Genomic DNA, 15698 nt, shown 5'->3' with positions numbered 1-15698 from the left:
GGTTTGCAAAATAAAACTGCACTCCAACCTAGTGCAGGAGCAGAAATTGCAGGAGCAGAAATTGCAGGAGCAGAAATTGCAGGCTGTCCATACTGAGGAGCCAGGATTATTCATGCAGCATTTCCTGCCCCCCTCCTCCTCTTTGTTTCTCTCTGGTGTGTCACACAAGACAGCAGGCTCCCCCCAAAACACTCTGGGGGCAAGAGGGTGAGGCTGAATTCCTGCATATCACTCAGCCCACTCTGGTCACAGCCTTCCCTTACAGTCCCTCGCCACCTTCACCTTCCTTTGCCCTTCATCTTACACATATGGGATTGTTTTAAATACTTTTTTCCTCCTCCTCCTCTGCTACTACAGAATGGAGTTTGTAGCAATGAGTCAACTGGATTTCACCTACTGGTGCAAATTTCTAAGCTGCTTTCATATTTGCAGAGCTACTCAAAGTGTGCCTCTTGCCTGCATCAGACTTTAAAAAAAAATTAATTCTGTATTTTAAAAATAATTTCCACTGACCTCCCGTTACTCAGTGATCAACACACAAGAGGAGCTGGGAGATGCTGCAAAGCCACTTAGAGGTTGTTGTTTTTCACAGTCAAGCGGTGCATAAATTTTATGAATTAAGTGAATAAATGGTAGTGCAATTCCTGCCTTGGGGGTGGGGGCTGGACTGGATGTTCTCAGAGATCCCTTTCCAGCTCTCGGAATTGCAAAGTGATGCTCTGTGCTGATGGGCTGCCGGTTGTTGGGGGTTAGGACTGTGTGGGTCTCACAAGGACACTTTTCTGGCCCCTCTGCAGAAACAGGCTTCCGTGGTGGCAGAGAACAGTGTGATCTGCAGCTTCTTGCACTACATGGAAAAAGGAGGGAAGGCCTGGCACAAAGGCTGGTTTGTCATCCCCGAAAACGAGCCCCTGGTGCTGTACATCTATGGAGCCCCACAGGTATGTATGGCAACGGCACTTGGTTCTCCTGCATGCTGCTTCTTGCCCAAGATATTATTCTGGAGGGAAAGGAGAGGGCGAGGCCCCAAATCACCTTTGAAGCAGGGGTGGGAAACCTGCGTGGCAGATCAAGGTAATCAGGTGACAGCAAAAACTGCAAAATAATAATAATAAAATTAGCAGGGGCAATTAGTGTTAAATAGTGGGAAAGATGGACAAAGGACACAGCTCTGTTAGATTCACAGCTCTTTATTACAGCTCCTGGAGTCTTGACACACTGCAGGCTAGCTGGCTGCTTTATATAATACTAAGAAACTTGTAACAGTAACAACTTCCAACTAACTAACCAATCAGTGAGCGACAGTTCTCAATCCTTCATTTGCCTACTGGTGGCCCTGAGTGAGAACTGCAGTTAATCTTAATACATAACAATTACAATAAGAACTATTATTAGATTATTGATGTAAACCTCCAGAATGTATTTTGTGTACTTAAGTTTTTACCTCTATATTCAGTACATTTTATTTTATTGCTGTGGCTAGTGGCTGATGCAAATAAAGATTCTTCTGATTCTGCATGGCTCTCCAGAGGCTGCAAGACTCCAGCTCCCATCAGCCCCAGCCAGCATGGCCCAGTGGTCAGCAAAGATGGGAGCTGCAGAACATCCCTTGCCTGTCTTCAAAGCACGCTTCGGCCTGCTGTTGGGAAGGCAGAATGCTGTGCTAGGCAGGCAGTCGACAGCCTGGCCATGTTTGTGGGCTTCTGACCTCTCTCCCTGCCTGTCCTGCAGGATGTCAAGGCCCAGCGCTCGATGCCTCTGATCGGCTTCGAAGTGAGCCTGCCTGAACCCGGCGAGCGGGTGGACCGACGCCACGCCTTCCGGATCAGCCAGAGCCACCTGTGCTGGTATTTCAGCCCCGAGACGGAAGAGCTGCGGCAGCGGTGGATGGAGGTGCTGAGCAGGGCGGGTCGCGGAGAAGAAGGCAGAGGCCCGCCCTCCATCCAAGAGGCAGATGAGGATACGGAGGCGGAGAGAACCTAGAGGCAGAGGGCTGGGCAGCTGGGAATTGCAGATTCTGCCCACTTGGGGAACTCGCTCACCATTCTCTGACCAGTATACTTGAACGTTCCTTTCTCCCCCTCTCTCTGGCACTTTCTTCCCCTCCTTTTAGTCCGCATCAACGCAGCCACCCTGCCGCTCTGTGAGGGCAGCATTCCCAGCCGCAGAGGCGATGCACGTCACACGTCCTGACATTTGCTCCAGGCCAGTTCCTGCTCCTAGCTGCAGCACGTAGTAATCGGAGCACCTCCACTTTCTTCCTTTCGTCCCATCCTCTATGCAGGAAGAAATGGATCTGAGCGGGTGGATGTCTTCCTTCCAACACGGGCTTCCCCCCTTCTTTGCATCTTGGACCAAGATCCGGTCTTTCAGTCCCCACTGCTTACTTACCGAACTTAGCACTTACCGAACATACGTCCTCTGCAGTGGTTTGGGGGAATTGGGGCAGGGTAGGGAGAGAGTTAAGACAATTCTTTCAGTGGAACGCAAACAGGGGCGTGGGAATTTTCCTCTCTTGAGCATTTATTTCCCTTGCTTGTTACCCTCCTCCCTGTATGTGTGAGACTAGGTGGCGTTTTGTCTTGTGATGTTTCCTCACACAATACTGACCATTTTTGGACCTGGAAAGGCTGGTTTGAGGCTGCCTTAGCAGATGGATTATGATGACTTGAAGTCTCTCTCTCTCACCCCACACCCCCTTGAACAAAAGAAGCAAGCTGGGACATGAGAGCTAGCTAAAAGAAGAACGAGCCAGGGTCCTTGTCCTTGCTATAGCATGCAGGGTCCCTTCTTACTGATAAGGCGGGGCCCCCTCCCAGCAAGTGGTGCCTGCCACCTGCCACCACCCAATCTTCCTGCCTCTGCCAAGGGGTCCAAAGGCACAGCCCACACCAGAGCTCTCCTGTGCAAGCCCTGCTAAAGTGGGTGCAGCTGCACAAGGCTGTAGGTGAAGTCTTTGTAACAACTGCTCTTCCAGTTTGTGCTTGAAATTTTACATATTGCAAATATGCTCCAAGGTGCTTTCAACAACGTGAAAGAAGGCAATAAAATCACATAGAAGTCAAGATAAATCCAACAGTAAAAAGGGTGTGTGTGTGACAGAAATAAGCTGCTGAAAATTGATCCTGTAAAAGATACCTGGAAAAATGTAATCTACAGTTGATTTTTCTAAGTGAGCAGCAAAACCTTATGGCCTGGCGAGAGCAGCCTGTCAAAGGGTTGCCTCCTGAAAAGGGAATGTATCCCTAAAAACAGGTTAAAGTTATAAAATTTCCTTTTAAACTATGGAAGAAAAAAATCTTCCCCCTTTTTCTAGGGGAAAACAAATTTGGGAGAAACTGAATACAGTATGTGATATATATTCCTCCCCCCGAATCATAGAATTATAAAGTTGGAAGGGACCCCAAGGGTCCTCTAGTCCAACCGCCTAAAATGCAGGAATCTCAAATAATGCATCCATGACAGGTGGCCATCCAACCTCTGCTAAAAACCTCCAGTGAAGTCCGTTCCACTGTCAAACAACTCTTACAACCAGAAAGTTTTTGCTGATGCATAGTCGGAATCTACTTCCTTGTAACTTGAAGCCATTAGTTTGGGTCCAGCCCTCCAGAGCAGGAGACAGCAAGCTTGCTCCATCTTCCATGTGACAGCCCTTTAGATATTTGAAGATGCCTATCACTATCTCCTCTCAGCCTCCTCCTTTCCAGGCTAAACACCCAACTCCCTCAATTGTTCTTCATAAGGATTGGTTGTCCTTCTCTGCACATGTTCCAGCTTGTCAATACCCTAATTAAATTGTGGTGCCCAGAACGACACAGGATTTCAAGTGTAGTCTGACCAAGGCAGAATAGAGCAGAATTATTACTTCCCTTGATCAGAAAGCTATACTTCTGTTGATGCTGCCTAGAATAGCATGTGCTTTTTTTTGGTGGTGCATCATGTTCGGCTTCTGGTCTAGTAAGACCCCTAATTTTCATACGTATTGCTGGCAAGCCAGGTGTCCCCCCATCTTAGTGCTGTTCACCTGGTTATTCCTGCCTAAGGGAATAGAACCTTAAATGTGTCCCTATTGAAAATCATTTTGTTAGCTTGGGCCCAGTTCTCCAATCTGTTATGGTCACCTTGAATCCAGATTTTGGCTTCAGCATCAGTTGGGTGTCATCTGCAAATTAGATGAGCATCCCCTCAATCCCTTCATCCAAATCATTTATAAAGATGTTGAGCAACAACAGAACCCTGCAGCACCTTACTTGCCATTTTTTCCCAGGGTGATGAGGAACTATTAGCGAGCACACTTTGGGTTCAGTCAGTCAACCAGCTACAAACCCAGCTAACCAGTTACCTCATCCAGCCCACATCTTACAAGCTTCTCCGCAAGAATATATTTGCCAAGCTTAAAATTATTTTACTTTTTCAACAACATGATGTGCCTAATTTACAACTTCTTTTAGCATATAAGATTGTACTATTTGGCATCTTAATGGAACTTAAGAGCAATCCTGTGGATTTTTTAAACCCACGCCGATGAGTAGAGCCTACTCCCAGGTAATTGGAGCTTCAAAAATATAAATGCCATGCAGTGTGGAATCCTATGCCTACTGAGAACTAAGCACCACTGAGTTTGGTTTGGATAGGTTTGCAACCTTGGTTTTGTACAAACAAAAAACCCATGCCACTGGAGGCAGGATTTCCCCCCTAGTATTTGCAAACCTAGTATTCTCTGAATTTACTATTTTTCTGGCCTTCACATTTTTAGGGTAGGTGGGCACCAGAATGAGACTCCATAAGCTGAATCTGAACACAGGCAAGACGTTACCCAAGAGCCTGGATGGCTACCAGTTAATTTTGCACAAAGTTGTGGGTTTTTTTGTGGTGCCTGCCTGATATTGTCAGCAAAATGCCAGCCAGGATCTCACCCACCCCCTCCCAATTCTTATCCTTTCTGGGTGAAACCTATTAAGGTAGAAAAACCAGTTGCAAATGACCAGTTTACAATTTTAAGCCCCAATTTTATGCACCCCCAAGTTGCATTCATTTTAGTATTAATGTTAAGAATTGCCTTGCTCAATCAAAAGAAGGTGTATCTGCCAATACATTATTCTGTCTCTTGAGTTCCTCGCCAGCAGGGTATGACAGCAATAGCCATTCTCCTGTTCTTTGCACCTGCCGTTCTGAGTGATACATGGAAGTGCCATTTACCTACCCTAGCCAGTGAATATAAAGCCAGTGATAAAACTTTAAAAATAAGATGAGGCCACAGCCACCTTTGAGCAGGCAAGCCCCATGCCATATAAAATAGGGTGCTTGTGCAGCAGATGCTCCTAGCGGATTTTGCTGAGAAAGGGGGTCATTACAATGGGGAGAAAAACCTCTCTCGCACAGCCTTTTCTCTAATGCAGTTGCTTCCCCTCTGCAATGCACTTAAACATGAGTTGATGTTCCTCCGTTGTATTCCAATCCTTTATTGGACTGTCACAGGAGCTTCCTACGATCCCTCCAACATTTCTCTCCCCCTCCCCTTCTACTATTTCAACTTACATGTGAGCAGGTTGGGGGGGTGTCCTAAAAAACAACACCCAACTTGGTTGCCCTGTTTTATGAGAGGCTCCTGGTGGGGGCCGTTGGTGCCTGTCCCAATTCTTTGTCATCCTCTTCCCACCCCCATCCCCATCGTGGTGTAGAGCTAGTGCATGTAACTTTTATATTAAAAAAAGTCAGTATTAAGGGATATACAAAATCTTACCAAAATAATATTTTATTGTTGCTCATGTACAGTGGCTGGCCACTGCAGAGGATAGGGAAGGGGGCTTCTATTGAGAGAAGTGCCCTGTCCCACAACCAAGGATTTGTGTATTGTCCATGTTACTTTCTAGTTTCATTATTGTATTTGGTTTTCCATTGTCGTCTTTTTTTTTTAAATACAGAATTTTGTTTTTCTGTTATGCTTATCTGTCTGTTTCAATAATGTCTAGAACGCAATCTTTCCCTTCGCGATGGGGTTGGGGGAAAAGATATGGGCCTGATTTAGTCTTCTGGGAGGCAATGGAGATGTTGAAATCAGTGTCCTGCCATGGAAGAAGATATTTCCTTGCAAAAGAACCCACCCTGCTGCTAAAACAGCTGTTTTTAAGCACAAGGAGGTGGCAGAGGTGGAAGATGGCCTCCCGTGTATTGAAAAGAAAATCCCTTCAAGGATCCTCAGCCCTTTGGGCCCTGAACCTGCGTTCCCTTCAGCGCAGGAGAGCCTTTACCAAGTAAGGAGCAGAGGGACCAAGCAGCTGTGTCTGCACAATATACTTAGGCCTGTGCAGAAGCCTCACACGCAGAGACCAAAAACATCTCTGTCATCCAAGTTGCTCCTTTTGATGCTTTAAAAATAAATATTAGTCTCTTGCAGCTGGGGGTAAGGGGAATCACACAATCCCATTTCCCCAGCCATGTCCCTGCCGCACCAGCTCAACCAGAACTCCTGCAGTCGTGGTGCCTGCCCCTTGTTCTTCATTTCTTTTTCTTCCTCACCAAGGTCCAGCCATCTTCAGGATCTGCACCGGAGGAAGGTGGTGGGCTGGGCTGTGCTCCATTCATGCTGGGGGCAGCACTGCAGTCCATAGCCTGGGCAGGGGAGAAAACGAGACAATGTTATCAGTGACTGGATTTAATTGCTGTTTTCTGGTTCACATAATTTCTGTTTTTAACATTCTGGACCAAAAACCCAGTTTGTAGCCTTCACTGTTTGAAAAATACAAAGGCAGTACATGCTTCACAGAAACCTGTCTCTGGGCAAGTCCAAGGAGCCATGGTTCTCACCAATCAACTGCGGTCTAAATCTGCTGAATTAAATAGCCAGTTGCTCAACCTCATCATCTGACAAGTTTAGACTGGAGCAAATGGCTCCAGTCATCTGGACCATAACTGTTCTTTCCCCTTCCTTCATGGTATTCAGCCACGTTTCCCTCCTCTTCCCTCCATCCTTGTGTCAGCCTACTGAGTTACGAAGAAACTTGAAATCTGAATAAAGCCAGCAGATCAGAGGTTATGCAAAACAAGTGACAGGCTGGCTGGCTGTTTTCATTTTCTGTGCAGTTTATTTGTCATACCTCTTCCTCAGTCCCCTGTTCCTCCTCACTGCTGCTTTCTTCTGCTGGCTTTGATTTTGCAGCTGCCACCTTTGCCTCTTGCTTCTTCTGAGCCAGCCGGACAATGGCTTCGTGCACTGCTGCTCCCTCTCCCTGCTGGCACTGACCAAAGAACAGGCACAATTGCTGGCTTACCTACAGTGCGGGAAGAGGGTCAAGTCTCTTTCAGCGAGCAGAGCAAGAACTTCCACAGGGCTAACCATTGCAGCAATGCCCTCCTCCAGAGCTGGTACTAGAACAGCATCTTCCACCAGACCACACACACAGCTCCTAGAGCAGAGAACGGAAGCCAAAGGTTCCTGTTCTCAACGTATCTGCATGTTTACTGCTGAAGTTGGCAGCCATCTCATTATACTTCTAGTCATACTAATAAAAATAGCCGCAAGATACAGGAAAAAGAATGCCATTTATATTGGGGAGAGTTCTTTCTGTCTGCATGCACACATAAAGAGGGCTGAGCCAGGCTCAGAAGTGGCTCTGGGGCCAAAATGCTACAGTGTGCAAGTTACAAGGCCTTGACTTGCACCCGTCCTAATGAAAAAAGAGACATTGCCTTCAAAGCCCCTCCTCCACCCGACTTTTCTCGCTGGGAGAAGTGTCTGCCAATTTTTTTGCAGCTTGGGAAGCTAGACCTCCCACCAAGCCAAGCAACAGGGTGGGTTGAGATTGCTTTATGAGTAATTTACACATTTCTCTCTCTCCTTTGGTAACACTTCCATTTTTCTAAATGAGGGTGCCATAGAGGAATTGGTCCAAAATGAGTGCCACCAGCTGCTGTCTGACCTTAAGAAGAGAGCATTCTAGGAAGCAGTGTCTGAACAGCAGCGTCTTGATATAAGCATCAATCTAGTGTCGTGGCCTGGAAATCTGGCAAGAGGCCAGTCTTGGTTTTCCAGAAGGCAGATCTGTTGAAATAGCTTTTAAGGCAATGGCAGTTTAGTAGCTATTCAGAACCAGAGGGACAATCTGAAATTCAGCCTCTTAAGTTCCACATTTGTCTTTGTAATTAAGGCGTGGTAGTTTAGGCCCATCAACATTAGATATGTGATGAAATATCAACAATGATGGATGTTATGTTTTTATGCCACCCTTCCTCCAAGAAATTCAGAGTAACATACGAAGTTTCTCCCTCCTTCTAATTTTATCCTCACATTAATCTTCTGGGAATGCCTAGGCCAAGAGGCAGTGATTGACCTACGCTCACCCTGTAGCTAAGCAAGTCTCCCTGGTTTAAGGCTCTAGTTTGCTGCTATGCTGTGCTAACTTTCAGTTGACTGGATAAACTGATCCTACTCAAAAAGCAAGAGTAATTTTGTGTGTGTGGTTGTTCTAGCTACCAGTTTTAAGATAGGATTTCTTGCCCTGCAGAAAACTGACAAAAACCCTGCCATTTCTCTGTTATACTACCCTCTGCAGTGCAAAAGGTGAGAAGCAGCATTTGGAAAAAATTGGCTCCCCAGATTTGGAAGGCAACTTCATCTGACATTTTCCTTCTCGCTGTTCTGTAGCTGCAGTGCCTCAATGTACAGTGCAAGAGTGCCCCACAGTGGTAAATGGCAGTCAGATCAGGGAGGAAAGAGGCAGTTAAAATGTCTTAAGTCCTGGGGCTGGATTACACCAGTGAGGGAGAAATGGATACAGCTGGAGCGGAAGGTGTGACAAAGAAAGCAACCCTTTAAGGGCAGAAGAATCTATCCAAACGCAAAAAAAGGAATAACTAGTTTGATGTGTTTATGCTGCAAGGTCCAAAATTCAACTTCCTGCACTGCATCAAAGGCATCTATATGAGGGCTGAGAATTTGAGGGTTAAAAAAAGTTCTACTCGTATTTGCAGAAAGGCTTTGTAAAGGCAAAGTCTCAAGTGCATTTTTTTTTAAATCAGCTTGCTGTGAACTAGCAGAATTCATCTCAATGGCTGCAGTTTTGGGTCTGCCTTATAATAAGCTAACATTCCTACCCCAAATTTTGGGTTTTTTATGGGTTTTCCTTCATATTGAGGCGACTGGGGGCGAATGGTTTCAGCTCAGATTGGCTAGCAATCCTGGAGCTTTATTTGTGATTTACATCCTTGGCTTGCTTTTGCTCTCCAGTTGTGACACTTCATGCAATGGATTGTGTAGGTTCCTTTGCAGGACACTGAAATGGTATGTCCTGCCTTGCATTTGGACTTAGTGACTTCCTGGCCTTCTTCCAGCCCTATGATTTTTTAAAGCATCCAATCCTCAGCAAGGAAAAAATCAAGCCGTTCATGACCTCCCATGTGCCCTGGTGACTTGCAGACCAGTCTGCTAGACTATCTAAGGCCAACCCCACTTGAGGTGTCAACAAATACTGAAGCATGGCAAAGTGGGCACACCTGAGACTGGCTCTGGCTAGGTACAGAATGGGGAGAAAGAGAAGAAGAAGGTGCTGAGTCCCATTTCAGTCTAGAGGAAAGCAAGGGTTTGGGGAGCTCTGGGAGCTGCAGGAAAAATCATTTCTGACACCAAAGCTTCACAACCAGCAGACAGTCACTCTGCTTCAGACTGTAAAGAGGGAATTGCTCATATGACTGAATGCTCCTTTGTACCTTCGGGACGCGGGTGGCGCTGTGGGTTAAACCACAGGGCCTAGGACTTGCTGATCAGAAGGTCGGCGGTTCGAATCCCCGCGACAGGGTGAGCTCCCGTTGCTCGGTCCCTGCTCCTGCCAACCTAGCAGTTCAAGAGCACGTCAAAGTGCAAGTAGATAAATAGGAACCGCTCTGGCGGGAAGGTAAACGGCGTTTCCGTGCGCTGCTCTGGTTCGCCAGAAGCGGCTTAGTCATGCTGGCCACATGACCTGGAAGCTGTACGCCGGCTCCCTCGGCCAATAAAGCGAGATGAGCGCCACAACCCCAGAGTTGGTCACGACTGGACCTAATGGCCAGGGGTCCCTTTACCTTTTTATCTTAAAAAATATATTCTAGATGTACAAAACTAGATGCAAGGGGGAAAAGTTCCGAGTGTAGCTTTCTCCCCAACATGATAATTTTGGAAGTGTAATTTTTTCTTTTTACACCAAGCAACATTCAGTCACATAAGCCCTTATTTGCAGCTTGAAGTGGTGCGGGCTAGTTTTTCTCACCTGCTGTTTGTGAGAAACAAGTCCTAAGCAATACCACTGCACTCTCATTAGTGAGACAGGAGATCTAAGACAAGAGACAATGCTCATCCTCAGTGGGAAAACCAGCCAGTGCAGGTTTGCAGGAAGGAAGCAAATGTGACACAGCCTGGGAAAGACCTATACAGTCCCTTGGAGAACCAGACTAGATGCTTCCATCCCAACAGAGTGTGTGCGCGCGTGTGTGCAGGTGTAGGGAAGAGAGGGCCTTGCATATACCTGAGCTAAGCTTCCATCTTCTATCATAGTGTCAAATTCATTGTTCATCAACTCGGCAAGGAAATCTTCTATCTCATCCAGCTCCAAGTCAGCTACAGAGAAGAAGGTAGACAAGGAGTTAAAAGTCTGTGTAGAAAAGAGGAAAGAATTCAGTCATTCAAGTGGCCAGGATCTCCGTAAGAGATGCCAGAAAACAAGTATGGGGACCCGTTGGCCCTCTCAGATGTTGCTGGACTGCAGCTTCCATCATTCTTGACCAATGGCCTTGCTGGCTGGGGATGATGGGAGTTCCAAGTCCAACAGCATCGGATGAGGGGTGGTGCACAGGTCCTCCATCCCAACCATAAAGGTGAGGATTCAGACTCGCAGATAGTGCCCAAATGAACCCCAAAGCCCCCAGATGTCATCATTCAACCTAACCCTCTTGCCAGAGCTGGACGCACAAGACAGGAACTCTTGACCTCAGACAACATGTTAAGCCAGATGTCTCTCCTGGTCTCCAAAACAGTTGTGATTAGCTGAGTGACACTTCCATACATGGCTGAGCTTTTCAGAATTGTAATAAAATGATTCTACCATATTTGTTTTGTCTCCACTCCATTTTAGAACATTCAGAGGGGGTTTCTTGACGTACCAATGTTCACTGTGACAGTGAGGACCCTGACTTAGAGCAGCACTGAATGAGCAAGATATTCTGCTTGTTGCTGCAAGCACCTCTCTGGCTGCTACTTCTAGGTACAGTGATGCCCCACAAGACGAATGCCTCGCAAGACAAAAAACTCGCTAGACGAAAGGGTTTTCCGTTTTTTGAGTTGTTCCGCAAGACGAATTTCCCTATGGGCTTGCTTCGCAAGATGAAACGTCTTGTGAGTTCTTGCGAGTTTGTTTCCTTTTTCTTAAAGCCGCTAAGCCGTTAATAGCCGCTAATAGCCGTGCTTCGCAAGACGAGAAAACCGCAAGACGAAGAGACTCGCGGAACGGATTAATTTCATCTTGCGAGGCACCACTGTAAATGTGAGACCAGCCTGACTTGAACTGCCCACAACACAAAATAAAATGAGGGACCCATCATGTTGTACCAAACACAGGGCAGACCCAAAGTCTGTGGGTCTCCTGTCTGATGCTCTCCCTTTTAGTGGACCGGGTTAGTATTTGTCCTGTTCCTGATGTTCACAGATGAATACTTTTATTATTTTTTGTTGTGGATTTTACATGTTTGATAAGTTGCTCTGTAATTTAATATTTCTTAAATTGCTTTGAGACGTTTTGTTAACAGCTATGAGCACGTATAATAGTAACAATAATAGGTTTATCTTCCATGGAGTCTGCTATCTGGTTCAACAGAACATTATCTTGTTTAGGTACCTCACCATTGCTTTGAAAGTATTGCTCCACAGCCTCCACCATCCATTCAGCTTTCTCTTGGCTGTATGCCCCTCCAAAGCCATTTTCAACTGCGACCTGCATCAGAAGAAGACAAAGCTACGTTCATAAAAGAGAGTAGTTAGGCAGTTCTGCAGGAAGCAAACTCCAAGCTAATGAGTTGAGGTTGCTGGGAGTGAAGACAGAGATTTCAAGAGTGCTGGGGCTGCTTTAATACTATCTTACAACAAGGTGATATCCAATGTTGATATAGCCAGAGTAGATCCATTGAACATCAAATGACTTAAGTAACTGAACTCCATGGATTTTAATGGGCCAGCTCTACATATGACTTAGCTGATACCACCCACGTTTTCAGTCCTGGATTGCACTACAATAACAAAACAGTTTTTGGGGTTTTCAGCTGTGTTTCAGAAGATGAATTGGGGGAAAACCACTTCCTCCCTTTGTCACAGATGTGTTATGGCCATGATGGGCAGTGCATCTACTGGGTAGCGTCAGTGACATCAACAACACCACCTCCAACAATCCTTGGAACCTTCATTTTTTCATTTAAGATGGAGAAACATAAATGTGTGTCAAAATAGTCTGCCTAAAGCACAAAGGAGGGGGCATGAGCGACAGCCCACATGTACAATGGTACAGCTTTCCATTTTCCTGTTTGTACTTTTGTACCACTTCAAACTGCAGATGAAGACCTCCGTATAATAACTAAAAATAAAGAAGTGACCTACATAGTCACCCCTGGTTATTTCAAATCTCCTGGTTCTTTTTTAAAATAAATTTTAATGGGGCTTATAAAGAAAAATACAATTATTATCAAATATCATTTTTTTGTCCAAACTAAAACATTAATCTAAAAGCAAAAAAGAGAATGTAAATAAGATGATGGTACCAAAGAATGATTGTTAAGAGAGTTTGTTTTAGTTTTTGATTGTTTGTTTTGGTTTGTTTTCTGTTTTACTGAAAATCTCAATAAAAATAATTAAGAAAAAAAAGAAAAAAGAGAAAGAGGTAGAAAAAAGGAATAGAAAAAGATTGAGAGAAATTAAGAAGCTAAAGAACTTCTGATTCCTCATCTGACCACTATATACAAACATTCATTTACTCCACTTTTAACACCTAATAAAGCCACTTTCTAGTAATCATAACCTTCAACCCTCAAATCCAAATGTCATTATTTCTTTTTCTTTTTAACGCAAAGCCTATGAGAGGTTTCCAATCTTCAGTAAATTTTAACAATGACTTTTCTCTGATTAAACATGCCAGTTTTGTCATCTCAGCCAAGTCCATTAATTTTAGCAACCATTCAAAATCTTTTGGTTCTTCAAAGTCATGCAACACTGAGAACATCAGGCCTAAGGCCTCCCTAGTCCAGGATCCAGTTTCCTCCAGTGCCCAACTAGAAGCCCACAGGCAGGAGAGAAGGGCAATAGCACTTTCCCACTGCTGTTTCCTGACAGCTGCTGTTCAGAGAGGCATGCTGCCTGATTCCAGAGACAGCATGCAGCCATGACGGCTAGTAGTCAGTGACAGCCTTACCCTCCATGAATAAGTCTAGGTAAAGGTAAAGGGACCCCTGACCATTAGGTCCAGTCATGGCTGACTCTGGGGTTGCGGCGCTCATCTCGCTTTATTGGCCGAGGGAGCTGGCGGCGTACAGCTTCCGGGTCATGTGGCCAGCATGACTAAGCCGCTTCTGGCGAATCAGAGCAGCGCATGAAAACGCCGTTTACCTTCCCGCTGGAGGAGTACCTATTTATCTACTTGCACTTTTTGTCGTGCTTTCGAACTGCTAGGTTGGCAGGAGCAGGGACCGAGCAATGGGAGCTCACCCCGTTGCAGGGATTCGAACCGCCAACCTTCTGATCAGCAAGTCCTAGGCTCTGTGGTTTAACCCACAACGCCACCCGTGTCCCTAAAAGGTAAAGGGACCCCTGACCATTAGGTCCAGTTGTGGCCGACTCTGGGGTTGCAGCGCTCATCTCGCTTTATTGGCCGAATCCCTTTCAAAGCCATCTAAGTTGGTAGCCATCACTACATCTTGGGAAAGCAAAATCTACAGGTTAACTGCACTGCTTGAATATGTTGCTGCCTTTTGTCTGGCATGTTTATTCAGATGTCAGTCGCAGAGTGCTTATGCCTAGGTTCTTTGGATTATAGCCAGAGTTTCCACCTGTATTAATTTTTCCAGGATGTATATCAGGTGCACAAAGTTGTGTAACAAGTTCCTATTCAACAGCAGAGCATGCTAACCAACTGTAGCTATTAATTGGCTCAACACCAGTTGCACATGTAGCTACCATATTGAACCCCTTTATGGACAGGCAGATTTCAAAGTTCTGAAAATTATACTTATTCAGGAGGTATATTTGTATGCCATGTTAAAACTTTTACAGATCTCTGGCTTCTATATAGGAAAAAGGAGTACTTTTCTAGTTGTATTTTTGAAGTTGAGAATTCAATTTTTGTGATAGCTACTCAGCCTCTAAGAAATTGATTCGTTTTAATTTCTTCCATTCTTTTTCTGGACACATGCAGAACAGGGACCATGCTTAGAAACAGTGATGGGAGGTGGAAAATTTTCCAGTTCAAAATTTTTCTATGGATGTTTCATAAGGTCATTAGCAATAATGAATGAATGCCAGCTGCAAATATTGTACTGGGCAAGCTTGGCAGTTTCAAAGTTTTTAGCTTTGTTTGTTAAATACAATTAAAATATGTTAAATTAGATCACAATCTAGGCATCATAAAATTTTCCAATGCCAACTTACAAACATTTTCCAGTTTTCCAGAAAACCCACATCATGGCTTAGAAATACATCTAGCAGTGTGGTGTAGTGGTTAAGAGCAGTGGACTCGTAATCTGGTGAACCGGGTTCACATCTCTGCTCCTCCACATGCAGCTGCTGGGTGACCTTGGGCCAGTCACACTTCTCTGAAGTCTCTCAGCCCCACTCACCTCACAGAGTGTTTGTTGTGGGGGAGGAAGGGAAAGGAGATTGTGAGCCGCTTTGAGACTCCTTCGGGTAGTGATAAAGAGGGATATCAAAGCCAAACTCCTCTTCTTTTAATGTTGTATTTTAATCTTTTTTTAAAGTTGTATTTCAATCAATTGTTTTTATATCAGGTGTTAGCCGCCCTGAGCCCAGTCTTGGCTGGGGAGGGCAGGGTATAAATAAAATTTATTATTATTATTATTATTATTATTGCTTTGCTCATGTCCTGCTTGTATGAGAGCAGGATGCTGGAGGAGATGCGCCACCCGCCTGACCCAGGGGGGCTCTTCTTATGTTCTAAAGCCAACTCCGCATTCTTTGAACCTGCAGCTGCAGGAAGGAAATGCACTTTGCACATGCTCGCCCTCCACGCGGCCTCTTTTGCTGCCAGCCTCCGCCTCCCGCTCCTCTCCCCGCTCCCTGCCTGTGGCGAAGGAATCCTACCTGCAGAGCAGGCCAGCTGCCCAGGACAGCCTCGACCCCTTTGCGGAAGAGGCCACGTGCCTCCGCCCGCGGAGTCGCCATCACCGAGCGGCAGGCAGTCACGAGGCCGAGCGCCGAGCTATCGATGAGCAAAGGAAATGGCAGGCGGGCAGGCGGAAGGAGCCGAGCGCCGAGCCCGCGATCGCCTCTCTCCTTTGTCAACAATGGCAGAATCCGGGAGCAGAGCCGCTTCGAGCCCAATCCGGCGGCGCGTCCACCTCCCGCCCCAAAGCAGTACAGTATTCCTGGGTGCTATCTAAACACAAGGCGATATGTTGCTGGTCTTGCTCCGATGCTTGTTGCCAAATGCCACTGGACGGCGTTGGAAACTCGGGGC

General features: G+C 45.8%; 2 protein-coding genes across 2 annotated transcripts in view; one reads left to right on the top strand and one right to left on the bottom strand.

The window, feature by feature from the left end:
• Positions 1-5942, top strand: part of FGD1 (FYVE, RhoGEF and PH domain containing 1) — a 53308-nt gene extending 47366 nt beyond the window's left edge. The window contains exons 17-18 of the mRNA XM_053371449.1: positions 798-941; positions 1732-5942. Coding sequence (XP_053227424.1) covers positions 798-941; positions 1732-1983 — 396 coding nt within the window. The 3' untranslated portion in view covers positions 1984-5942. The remainder of the gene's footprint in view (positions 1-797; positions 942-1731) is intronic.
• A 98-nt stretch (positions 5943-6040) lies between these two features.
• On the bottom strand, positions 6041-15466 carry TSR2 (TSR2 ribosome maturation factor). Its single transcript, XM_053371458.1, has 5 exons — positions 15323-15466; positions 11867-11957; positions 10497-10588; positions 7098-7271; positions 6041-6612 (listed from the first exon to the last, which is right to left on the bottom strand). Exons 1-5 carry the CDS (start codon positions 15401-15403, stop codon positions 6499-6501), a joined length of 552 nt encoding a protein of 183 aa, XP_053227433.1. The 5' UTR covers positions 15404-15466; the 3' UTR covers positions 6041-6498.
• Positions 15467-15698: the final 232 nt, after the last annotated feature.

The sequence above is a fragment of the Podarcis raffonei genome, chromosome 17 (assembly GCF_027172205.1).
Source record: "Podarcis raffonei isolate rPodRaf1 chromosome 17, rPodRaf1.pri, whole genome shotgun sequence".
Lineage (NCBI taxonomy): Eukaryota > Metazoa > Chordata > Lepidosauria > Squamata > Lacertidae > Podarcis > Podarcis raffonei.
This window is presented reverse-complemented; position numbering and strand designations above follow the sequence as displayed.

What these genes read in the sequence shown, in the direction of transcription:
- TSR2 (XM_053371458.1), bottom strand. Translation starts at nt 15,403, where the DNA reads ATGGCGACTCCGCGGGCGGAGGCACGTGGCCTCTTCCGCAAAGGGGTC. An exon ending in GCAATACTTTCAAAGCAATG is followed by an intron (nt 10,589 to 11,866) that starts GTGAGGTACCTA and finishes TCTTCTCTGTAG; the next exon opens with CTGACTTGGAGCTGGATGAG. An exon ending in AAGATGGAAGCTTAGCTCAG is followed by an intron (nt 7,272 to 10,496) that starts GTATATGCAAGG and finishes CCCGCACTGTAG; the next exon opens with GTAAGCCAGCAATTGTGCCT.